A 13,222-nucleotide genomic window follows, 5' to 3' on the forward strand; every position below is an offset into this window, starting at 1 on the left:
GCGTATTATCGAAGCAAGACACTGCGCAAAGAAAAGCTACTTCAGCCTGTCTCTCGATATCTCATGCTAATATTTAAATAATTTGGCTGAAGATTTAAGGTGAAAAAGTTCATTAAAAATTAAAGTAAATCTAATAACTTATATGCTTTAATGTGGTTGATGAAAGAAAGGTCTGAAATAGAATTTGATGTTCAGTTGTCGTGATAATGAATAACAATTAGTTATACATAATTGAAATTAAAAGTTGTCCTTTACATTTATTGGGAATAGAAATATTTGTATCTCTTTTTAAGAATTGAATTAAAATTTATCATCTAATTTAATTGTTTAAAAAAGAATTAGGAATGATTAAGAAATTAAATTTATGAAATAGAGGAAATTTAAAAGCTAGAAAATATGTAATGCCTATAATGGCATAAAAACTATATTGTGGTTCAAGACAGAATAGATCACTAGATCCCCATTTCTTTTCTTCTATAGAACTCTAAATGATTGACCTTTTCGGCGGGGAATCCCTACTTCAAAAATTAAGTTGATTACTAATTGTGAACGTATTAACCATAAAAAAACTAGTAATGAAAATATTAATTTGTGAAGACTGAAATTTTGTCATCGTTTTACTAATAGTTAATTAATATTAATAGTAACAATAATAGCAATAATATAACAATAACAATAATATTCGTCTAACAATAACAATAATATTCGTAATAGTAATAACAATAATATTCGTCTTGAATTTATCAATAACAGTCTTAAAATTCTCTGGTCAAGAGCAGCTTCTAGTCTAGTTTTGAATCTGTTTTTTGATCTATGCATAAGGCTGAAAAAATAAGCCGGATTTCGTTAAAGTGAAAACGAAAAGGAGCATTATTTGTATTTTTATCATGTTGAGTTGAATAATTAGATTTGAAATACAAAATACAAATGCAATTTTTTTATTCATTTACATAAATCATACCATGCTTCAGCTTATGCTGTTAAAACATATTTTATAAACTTTGCTCAGTATGTGGCCGGTTTCATTATTATTATTTTTTTTAATTTATACCCGCTTGTGAAAATATAATTGGAACGCCAGTTCCAGAATCTCTTCTTCAGCTTTAACTATTTTAATTGGTTCAAAAGGGAACTAGTATTCATAAATTTTATTAGTAAGAATATTTTTTTGAAATGAGAATTTTTAACTACGTCTCCAACCTTACTTCTTCGTAAAAAATTACGCTATTAAAACTTTTTATTTTCACGAATGCAAAAATTATATTTTATAGTTATTCAAAAATTATCGATACAGTCAACTATACAGGGTGTTCCATAATCACCTCCCTTGTGTTTACCTTTAGAAACTCTGTCAGTTAAGAAATTAAAAAAGTGTATACATTAATATAAGTCATAGCTAGGCATCAAATAATAGTTTTTATGGTTCAGAGTTAAATCGATTTTTCAAAATCTGAGCAGCTGTGTTTAGATACTATTTCTATTCATAATCTTCGAATTACATTACTTATTTTATTTGCATTTACGGTCGTGCCTTGTGTTTTAGCAGGCATAGGTCGCGCAAAACATATTAACTGCCATTACAAACTTCTTGTCACCCAAACCAATACCTCCTAGAAAAGAGAAGGCCTCAGCACGGGTTACCATAAACAAGAAATTTGATCCTTTAGTTGTGAAAATGTACTTTCGTATTCACCACCACTGCACAACTAAGTAGCCCCCAGAACGTAATGTAATATTTCTTATTTTTCAACCACTGCGCAGTTTATGTTCGTTTACTTCGGACTACTAAATTAATCCTTGCTGAGACCTTCTTTCTTCTATGAGGTGTGGCCAAAACACGCTCAGTATATGAAAAAGAAAGTGCAACCAATCACAATTTCAAATGTAAAATATTATACTTACTTCTAAATACGTAACACTGAAAAACATAATTGTAGGTATAATTAAATTTTGTACAATTGTAATTAAAATAAGTGGTACAACTTTAACAAAATTATGTTGTACATTTAAACTGGTACACTGGTTTACAACACAAAAATTTATTAAAAAAAAATTTTTTTTTACTTATTTTGCACAGCTAATAAAATTGGGTTATGCAAAAATAATTAAATTAAGTTGTACAACTATTGCTAATTTAAGTTTGAAAAATTATTAAAATATTAAATATTTTTTCAATTTTAAAATTTAATCAACTTCTAAGAACCCATCGTGATTTAAACAGATTTTCTGAGACCACAACCCCTAAGCACAGTCCTAATACGAGTATGCTGGGATTTTTCTGAACGTTCTAATATTTGTTCTAAGTGCTTTAATTTCTATTTAATTGTGTTGCACTCAGTGGAAGAAATAAATCTAGCCTGCCAGGTGTTTAAATTTAACAAAATCTGTGTAAGATGGAATTATTTGATTTATTAGTCACATCCGTATATTTTCAAAGACCGTTTTTGCTCTTGTTACTTACTGCAGGTGGTGGAAATAAAATAAAAGGAGGATATAAAGGAATCTATTGAAATCTTTCTATTTGTGAAATTTTATCTCCTACCATAATTTAATTCCGAGAACACTTATGTAGACAAGTATATTAGTTTATTTTTATTATGGTTATCTATAACATACAATTCAAACGACAAAACAAAATAAAAATTCTTACACTAAAAAATAAATTAGCCTCAATCAGAATCTCATATCTAGGACATATTTCAAGTAAACTCACTAACAGAAACGAAAAAAGTACACGTGCAAAGTGTTTTGTAATAAATACCCTTAAAATATACAAAACGTCTTTGTCAAAAATGAAATTAAAAAAATTATACATTTGTGGTGGTTAAAATCAACGTGTAAATGAAGGAGGGAGGGAAATAAAACATAAACGCTATCAAATCTGTGGAATTACTAGTGAAGAAAGTGGGATGAAAAAATTCGAAATCGGTTTGATTGCGTGATGATTGTTGGAATTTTTTCTTATAATCGTTTTTCAACTCCTTTGTTTTTTTTTTTAATGGGTTTTACGATTCTGTCCACCTCAGTTGTGATTCGTTAGATTTCGATAACGGTTTTGTTTTTCTGTTCCAAATTTTAATTTGAAACTAATTAATTTATGCTCTAAATGACGAATTTGAAACCCCTAATGTGTATACTTTTTTTGTTGAAAAAGATACTTAAAATGCATATTAAACGCGATATAACGATAAATCCTATACACAAAAAAATTGAAAACTCGTTTGGCATTGATTTCCCAGAAACATTTTTTATTTGTTTTTAGTGTATTTTTTTCCAAGTGAATTTTTTTTTTAACGAAAGTTATAAGATATATCCTTATTTGAGACACTTATACAAATAAATAATCAAAATACGCAAGATAATAAAAAAATGAGTTTAGTATAAATATATTTCTTCTGTGTATTTAGATAGTAAGTAAAAAAGAATCTGTTAAATGTAAAATAAAGTAATTTTATTATTATTAAAAAAATAATAAAAGATGAAGGAATTCATAGCTTGATATTAAGCAGATGATAAAATATAGATAATTTAAAATGAAACTTGTTTTATGTATACTATAAATCTTAAAACTGTACCTTATAAATTTTTTTCTCTGTATATCTTGAGTTTGAAACGGTTTTGGTAAACTGAATTTTCCATTGACGACCTTTTTCTATTTAAAAAAACATTCATCGCGAAAGAGAGAAGTTAGAATACAAAATTTTTAAAGAAAAAAAAGTCTTTAAAATCTCTGGAATCATTGTTATTGTTCAGTTATTGCAAAGGAAGAATTTTTAAAAATCAAAAGCATTTATTTACTTGATGAAATCGAATTATAATTTACACTTTTAATAACAATTTTAAATTATTTAAATTGTTTAGAATAAATAATAAAACTTAATGCTGTAAAATTATAAAGCTAATTTATATTGCTTTAAATAATTAAGAAAATCAGGGCGACAATTGCCGCTAATGGGTTAAAAAAGTCTGACTGTTTGAATTGCAATAAGTCTAACAACAACTTCTTGATTCGTTTTTTTTTATTTATTATAATTATTTAAAATTATGAATTTTGCTAATAAACGTTTCGGTAGTGAAAAAAGTCTGACTGTTTGAATTGCAATAAGTCTAACTACAACTTGTTGGTTCGTTTTCTTTATTTATTATAATTATTTAAAATTATGAATTTTGCTAATAAACGTTTCGGTAGTGAATACCTCTGGGTAATTACCAGTTCAATTTTACCTATGATACTAAAATATATAGTCAGAGTAGTGTTTAGAGAACTTTTTGTGCCCTGCTTGGGAAGCTTCGTAGGCAGTGCTTGTCAAGTTCTCATCGGAGGACAGGAGATTGAAAAAAAGACAGATTCTTCAAACTTTTCAGTTTTCTTTAAAGTTATAAATTTTAAACTTTTAATTTGATGACCATTTTACCCAAATTGATCTCTTTTGCATTTGGCGTTTCAGCATAGATTGAAAAAGACTACAACCATGAACTCCAAAAACTTGCCTATACCTGGTGAAAACTTTATACCTCGAGGAGCTACTAATATTATGAGCAACCAAAATGTAGCTTTTAATTTTCCTTTCAAGTTCAAGCAGGTGAATATTTTTTCTTCCTAACTGGTTATTAATCTTTGCAAGTGAACGCCAGCCGTTTTTATGTCTGCAATAAATAAATAAATAAATAAAAAACTCTCAATCCCACAAAATTATATAAATTAATTAATTTATAAAAATTAAAAAAAAAATAGATGAAGCAAGTTTGAATGATTCATTTAAATTTTGCAGAACTAATGAAGCGAATTTTTTAAAATATTTAATAGAATTTTTTTTTCTTAGTATGTTTAATATAGTATGTATTCACCTTTCCGTTTCCAGTATTTTTAAAACGTTTATTTTATGACGCGAAGAAATAATATTGACTTTTCAGCTAAGTACATAGATTCATTTTTAGCGAGATTAGATAGTTAATTAATGAAATATTATAAAAATGCTGGAATTTAATATTTAAGCGCATTTCTAAACTAAAAATAATAGAATTTGTGATGCAATTTTGTATAAAATTTTTTAATTTTCTGCGATAAATAATGCCATATTTAAAAGTATTTAATTCTGATTCACTTACTTACATTGAAATGAACCAGAATAATGTTCGATTTAAGCACACTGTAGCACTTTCGATTTAGTTCTACTGTAGAAATATTTTAATTTATCTGAAATACCCTTGTATTTTCAACTAAATAAATTTATTTTAAGCGAGATAATTAATTAATTAAAAAACAACGGAATTAAATATTTTTCAATATGATTATTTCAGTTAAATTCAAAGAGATGCGAATTTATGAAGCAAATGCGAATGATTTGTTTTGAATTACGATAAAGCAATGATGCTAAATTTCAAATGATATATTTCTGGTTTCCATAAAAAAAAAGAAAAAGAGAGAGTTACTGTTATTCAAGGACAACGTTACAGTTTGGCAAGTTCAAAAAAAAAAAAAAAAAAAAAAAAAGAAAGAAAAAAAAAAGCGAGGAAGACGCCAATGTGAGTGGAATTGGCGAAGGTTTACGTTTAGTTTCCAAATTGTGGCGAATTCTTATTGGTTGAATATTACGTAATCTTTTTCATTGAAACCGGCGAGTAAGGATGCGCGGGACCTACGCTGAGTTTATAAACATTCTGAAAGTCATTTGGCAAGTTGTTGGTTGACAGAGTAACATTCGTTTGAAGCTAAATTAAAGAGTGGAATTGACGGGTAGGAATTGTACTCATGATGTGACTTAAGTTGATTTTTTTCTGCATTATTTGATACTTGAAAATGTTTAATTTTGGAGTGAAAATGTTTAAAGCTGGAAGTTTTCTGAATATGTGATTGAGGAAATAATGAAAATAGTAATTTTGTATAATTAATTATGGCAATGAAGGAGGCTTTAGTTTACTTTAGTTGGTAATTGGTAATTTAAACAACTAAGAAAATTTAAACAACTAAGAAAACAATAGATGAAAGAAAAAAATAATGTAATTAAAGCACAATTAAAGTACAGAAATGGGTATACTATAGTTTCGGTTCTGTAAATGAGAACCTTAGTATATAAACAACGAAATTGATTACTTAATGCCTTTAAGCTACCTATTTGTTACTCTTTTTAAAATATTTATCATTATGGTGTATAGATATTGAGGAAGGTACTGGTTTATAGAGCCGAAACTAGAGCATATCCATTTCTGTACTTAATTTGTGCTCTATACTCATTTTTTGCTTTTGTCTACGTTGCACCAAGTCCCTCTCCTTTCTTTGAACAATTATTTATTTGTCTGGATTCCCACTCTTTGATTTAGCTTCAAACGGATACATATTGTATTAAACATTCATCGAAACCGGTAACGAGCTTTCCGGAAATTCTATATCTTGTTTATTTATCATGAATTGAAAAAAAGAAAGTATATCTTGTTTATTTATCATGAATTGAAAAAAAGAAAGTATATCTTGTTTATTTATCATGAATTGAAAAAAAGAAAGTATATCTTGTTTATTTATCATGAATTGAAAAAAAGAAAGTATATCTTGTTTATTTATCATGAATTGAAAAAAAAGAAAGTATATCTTGTTTATTTATTATGAATTGAAAAAAAGAAAGATTAAAATTTTATTTCTTTATAATATGCGTAAATTATATATATGACTTCTAATTTTAATACTTAATTAAAAGATATTCTTTTTAAACACAAAAAGCTGAATTATTCAATTCAAATTGAAAATAATTAATGTTCATGTATTTTTAAACTAATAATTTATTCAGAATTAATTTCTCTCTCAATATTATTGTTTGGGAAGTTGTTAAAAGTTTCATTACATATTTTTTTTATTGTTCATCAAATTGTTTAAAAACATTTAAGTTGGTAATGGTTTCATAGTAGTTTTTGTTTTCTTAAGTTCTTTAAATTGTTTGAGGACATATTCTTAAAACTTTATGATTTTAATATTTAAATTTATAACTAATTAAAAATTCCTAAGTTATGGAATGAAATGTCTTAAAGAAACTTGATTGCTGCTTTACTATTTGTAAAACTTGTTTTGCATAACTATTAAATAATGTTCACATATATATCTTATTTTCCTTTTTCAGAAAATGGTTCGAATAAGGAGAAAAAGTCTGGTACGAAAAATTTATTTTAAGTTTTAATGTTTTTCAGTAGATATTCTGTTATCTTAAGGTACTATTCTAAATGAGGTACTATGTTTTCATGCTACAATGTTAAACAAAGAAGAATATAAGTATATAAAACACTCAAAGAAACATGATATTTTCAGTACATTAACAATACATTTTCCTTACTTAGTTTAATAACTAAATCATCAGAAACAAAAAAGACATACGAAAATTTTAACAGTAGTTAATCATCAAATATTGATTTATGAGAATGGTATCTAATTATTTAAAAACATCTAATTCAGAGGTCAGTGTTTTCATTACAGAAAAAAAAATGGGAGAGAATTTCTCACCCTTTCTCAAAAACAGGGTGAGATTTCAAAAAGTTAAGTGAGATTTCTAAAAATTAAAAAAACCCGAATAGACTTTTAAAAAAAATATTTGTTTAGTTACAATAAATTTTTAACATCTTCTGATTTCTAAACCATTGAACATTGAATATTTTTGCTGCATTATCATATGGAAAATGTTCTGTATCTACTTCTTCATTAGCTTTTCTCATTAGGTTTGCTCAAATGCTTACCAATCGATCTGTTACGATATTTTGTTTTAATTCGGTTTGGGGGCTAAATAACCTTGCAACAGATGCTGAACTATTCGGAATCACTAATTAAATTTGTAGCATTGTGCACACACTTTCCTGTCCTCTACATATGCCAGCATAGGTTCTTCACTTATTTCTGTTATGGAATAGTGAAGTTCGTTGAAGTTATTTCCATGTTCATACTCTTTGTCAGGTCTTCCAGATTAGTTTTCACAGACTTAAACTTTTACAAAGTGCTCTAAATTGTCGATGAGGGAGTTTGGTAATTCATTAATTTTTTCCAAAATTTGAGAGATTCGTGCATTTTAAAATTGATAAATTCAGTGCGCGAACTTCTCGCGTTAATCATTTTTTAATGCGGGAAAAGAAAAAAATATGCGAGATTCTCGCGTTCACGCGCTGTAGTGAAAACACTGGAGGTAATATAGTACATTTAATGCATGTAATATAAAAAAGGCATTTGTTTATAAAAAGTCTCAATATATTTTCGTCATAGATTAATCTCGTTTTTTGTCTATCTAATTTATTGAAAACAAAATTTAAGTGTCTTTTAAGCAATTTTTCCTCAGAACTGTTGCAGAATATTGTATTATTTAACTAGATTTTGCTTTTATTCTGTTAAGCCACAGTTATATCGTATTCTCTGCTGATGAGATAGCTGGGTGTAACAAATTACGCATAACGAAAATATAAAAATTTAAGTTGATTAACTCTTCAGTTTTTGTTTAGAAACTACATTATAATTTCTGTCTTCATGGACCAAAGAAACAAAAACTCTTTCTGATTCAGTATACACTTTTCATATCTTTCTTATCTTGGGAAAAATCAGGGTTGGTTTTTGGTGTCAAAAATTGGTTTTTGACAAGAGATTTCAAAAACCTGTTAAAAAGAGTAAGAATTGTCTATTGAAATTTTTTAATTCATTTAAAAAGTTCTCGGGACATAGTGAAATACGCAAAAGTTAAATTAACAAAGGGGCCCTAACCTTGGAGCGCTCTCCTGACCAAACTATAGGAACCATATTTCCCAAATTGCAGCTACCCCTTACATTTTGGGGATAAGAATTCCAAATCCGTAAAAAAAAAGTTGTTTATTCAGAGACAGTACGTTTTTTGAAATCACCTTCTCGAGCCATAAAGATTGAGTCCTAGAATGTGAAAATCTGACCAGTAAATCAAAAGTTATTCAGACAGATATATGAATTAAATTTAGCGTTTATAAAAATGATCCTGAATTATATAATTATATGCAAAAACAAATGTACCCATTATGAATGACAAGGCTATTTTAAAAAACAACTATGTTTTTTGTTTAAGTTTTGTTTTATATCATAAAAATCATAATTTTATATCATGTAGAAAGTTCATTCAGGTATGGCAACTCAATTTTCAGCAAAATATTTTATGAAGTGGTTAAGAATTAGACAACAGCTTACAGAATTTAATTCAGTTTTGCAATCATTTTAAATGCATCTCAAATACATAAATGGAGCAATGAAGCATTTATTTATATGTCCATAGAATTTATCAGTAGTGTTGGAAATGGTAGGTCATTTTAAAAAATTTTTTTTTTCAATCTAGAACCAAACATTGAAACATGAACTTTTAGAACATGAATTTTTTTTTATTACTATCCTTAAGAAATTTGTTCACATCATAATGCAAGTTTTTATCTCTGTCTAAAGTTTGGCACAAAGTGAATCTATTAGAATTTATTAATCTAAGAATATTAGCTTTTTGAGAGGGTTCAGATTGGTTTTTAAGACATACAGCAATATTGTATACTGTTGTTCTCAGTTATTGATTATATGTCAAATTATTGTAATAAGTAATATCTATTGTTCTTATGTTAAATAGGATCGTAAAACAGTAAATTGCCTCAGAAGATGCTTGGCAAACAGAACATGCCGACTTGTAATTAAATGGATTGATCGACAGGAGCAGATTTTTTCGATTCTATTTAAGCATAAAAAATCTCCTGATTGGTCGCGTAACTATTTAGCCTTGTTTAAGGTATGTTAGATTATTGTGCTTTTGTATTTGTAAAAGTTTTGTTATAAAATTGCAAATTGACAAGTATGAACTAAATAACAATGATATTTTCAGACTTTTAACTAATTGAAACATTCAGATTTCAGAAATAACTTCATTTTTCTATCTTTTTCCATTTCTAAATTCAGAAAGTTATATAATAGTGCTATAATTAAATTTAATTTGGTACACTTTTCCATTTTGCCAATGCAAGTAATAAAGTTGTCAATGAAAAGTTAGTTTGTTCTTTTAGAGTTCTTAAGATTCTTTTTTTTTAGAAAAAAAAAAGATTTCTGTGAGTCCTATTTTTAAATATAACTAAGGAAATAATTAAAAAAAAACTAAATTTACTTGCGCCGGCGAAATTGAGAAGTACTTTACATTTTAATATGATGTTTTTATAAATATCTTGTCTAATCTGTAAAAAACATATTTATTTTAAAATTCACTTTCAATATTGCTATTTATGGCTTTCCTCGCAATTTTTTTGGGGAAATTTCTGTGACACGTGATCTGTGGCAAAATAATCGCCAAATCTAAGCAACTTCCGGGAAGCGGCCTGCAAGAAACTAAAAAAAAAAGAATCACAGAAAGGGATCAACTCAAAAGGTATAACTTGTACCTACCCCTGGGCAAACATCTAAGAGTTTTTTTCTTTAAATTGTGCATTTAAAATCAATTTAGCACCTTGGCGGTTGTTGTTGGCGCGTCAGGTCAAGATACGAAAATATCCCCATTTTTTGAATAAAGCATTTATTTTACATATTTGTATTACTATTTAAGCTTTGGTTTTCTCCCAATTCCTTTTGTAGTGTGATATTATATATGGCATATTTATTTATTTTGTACAGAAAATATAATTTCGTTAGGCAGAATTTGATTCCATAATAATCGAGTGGATATTTCCATATCTTGATCTGTCTTGTTCCATGTCTTTAACTCGTAACTACAATTATAAACTAGTAATTTTAAATTATAAACTAACAATTAATTCTATTTTAAAATACCATTGGTGTAAGTTTTAGGTTGATCATAGGTCAAGCATGATCAACCAATCAAAATGTGTTTATGTAGCATATAAATTTTATCCAGGTCATGTTTTGATGTAGAAAAATTGAAATAACTGTGTATATATATCAGGGTTGGCAAGTTTTTGACACATGACGGTTTTTACCGGTTATTACCATGGTTTTTACCGTCATGTCCAGGGTTGGGTTTTTGACGTCAAAAAGTGGTTTTTGACATGACAAGGGTATAATACTGGTTTAAACCGTCAAAAACCCGTCAAAAATGTCAAAAACTAAAGTTTGCCAAGAAAATATATAAACTTCAAAACTACCAACAGTTGCCATGCATTATATTGAAATTTAATTATACTATAGGTAATCAGCAGGTTTTAAAATATTTTTTAATTAAAATTAAGGTAAAATAACAGATTTAAAATCTCAGAAATTTGTATTCAAATGCATGTGCAGAAAAATTTTGCACAAAATTTTATAAAATATTTATATTTTGAAAAAAAAAATTTTTTTTGATGCTTAAGAAAATTAAAAGTTTATTACTATGCATTTTTGACATATAAGGAACATATAACTAATATTTATAAGGAACTTACAAGTTATGTTGTATAAATACAAACTTGATACAAGTGTATGAAAAATTTTTTTAATGTTATACCGAATATCTTTATTATCCAGTATGTTAATTTGAATTTAAAAGTATAGTTATATTTGGGAATAATGATAAATATAATTCATATTGTTTATTATATTTATTTATAATTATTACACTTATCATTTTAAAACAATTTTTACCTCTTAATTTTTTTCCCTCACTTGTATTAAGAATACAAATAATGCATATCTTGAAAGCAAGAAGTAATTATTCAACAGCTGAATATTTAGATATTCAACAAAACTATGTATATAGTATTCAGCAAAATGAAATTCACAAGTATTTGGATAAACTAAATTTTCAGCATAGTAAATGAATAGGCTGAATATACTGTAAATCGACACTAACTACTCTGTGTATTTAACAGAAAGCACTTAAATTTGTATTGTCTTATGTTAAAAAGATTATTAAGAAGATTTAAAAGAATATTAAAGAGATTTTTCTTTAAAAGATGTCTAATGTACAAAACTGCTAATGTTTATCTTTAAAAATGTCTAATTTTTAGTATAATCTATACTAAACACTAAATTTGGTTATAAATAAATTTCTTAATAATATCACTGCAGATTTTCAATAACACATGAAAATGAATACATACTATTACAAAAGATGTGAGCTTTCAAAAGTACAAGATTTTGGTTACTATTCAAAATATAAGTGTTTCTTCAACATTTTAAATTTATTTTTTCTAGAACATATTTAGAAACACTATCCTTTATAAAAAATATATAAATTTTATGTATTAATTAAATTTCACATATGAATATAGGTTTTTGACATTTTCGACATTTTTGACAGTGAGGTTTTTGACGTGACGGTTTAAACCATGGTTTAAACTGTCAAAAACTGTCACATGTCAAAAACCTGCCAACCCTGGTCATGTCAAAAACCCCTCTGTCAAAAACCCATAGTTTTGGTAAAACTTTATTTTTATTTGAGTTTAACTGCTTATAATTTAAAATTAATAAGTTTTTGGGCAATAAAATTAGAAAAAAAGTTGTTAAAAGATATTTAAGAACAGATTCTTGCATTTTCTCAACATGTTTATAGCAAAACATACTATTTGAAGTAAAATATTAGGATACTAAACAAAATTTTCAACATTTCCAAGCATCACTTTGTTTGGCATATTACATTACTGAAGAATGTAAAGATTGATTACTTTCATTCATAAAATCTTGCTTTGAGAAACACATGTACACATAAAAAGAAAGCCTCATAAAATAAACTTTTCTTATCATTTTTGTTTTCAATATTTTACACAGAAATGAGACATGAAAAAGCCTGGGAAATCCTTTTAGAGTTTCCTTGCAACATTGCAATAACCTTTTGTTATCATTATCCTCAATGACAGGCTTCCATTGACAGAATCTTCTTGAATTTTGGACTCATCCATACTAAACTCAGAAAGCGACTGGGCAATGAAAAATGCGCAAAATTAGTCATTTGCTATCGTATGCTTCGGTACCGTGACCCCGACTACTGAACATGTAATTAAGTTTTGCTTAATATGCTTTTTCAACTGAATAAAAGCTTTTAACTTGACGAAATAGCAGTAATTCTTGACTTAAGAGTTTGTTAGTACTTACAAGTTTTGAAAGTTTATTTTAGCTTATTTCTAATATTTAAGAAATGCCAAATTCTAAATTATTCTTTTTAGTTCTTGAATTTATTAATATTTCCGAGCTTTTTTGTTTGTTTGTTTATTTCTAACAATTAAGAAGTGCAAAATTTTGAATCATTTGCAAAACAAGCTATAATGATAAAAGTAAGTATCACTA

The 13,222-nt window shown here is 26.9% G+C and overlaps 1 protein-coding gene across 33 annotated transcripts in view; it reads left to right on the top strand.

Moving 5' to 3' along the window:
* LOC107449188 (uncharacterized) overlaps nucleotides 1-13,222 on the top strand; it is a 74,409-nt gene that overhangs the window by 30,119 nt on the left and 31,068 nt on the right. For 14 of the 33 annotated variants that reach the window (XM_071181586.2, XM_087161280.1, XM_087161283.1 and 11 more), the window contains exons 2-4: nucleotides 4,449-4,583; nucleotides 7,110-7,139; nucleotides 9,594-9,749. In XM_071181586.2, coding sequence (XP_071037687.1) covers nucleotides 4,449-4,583; nucleotides 7,110-7,139; nucleotides 9,594-9,749 — 321 coding nt within the window. Of the gene's footprint in view, nucleotides 1-4,448; nucleotides 4,584-5,568; nucleotides 6,581-7,109; nucleotides 7,140-9,593; nucleotides 9,750-13,222 lie in introns of those variants that run through there. The other 19 variants (XM_087161286.1, XM_087161299.1, XM_087161289.1 and 16 more) reach the window with 14 other exon arrangements.

Source organism: Parasteatoda tepidariorum, chromosome 4 (assembly GCF_982258835.1).
Source record: "Parasteatoda tepidariorum strain Cologne lab strain chromosome 4, Ptep-v5.0, whole genome shotgun sequence".
Taxonomy (NCBI): domain Eukaryota; kingdom Metazoa; phylum Arthropoda; class Arachnida; order Araneae; family Theridiidae; genus Parasteatoda; species Parasteatoda tepidariorum.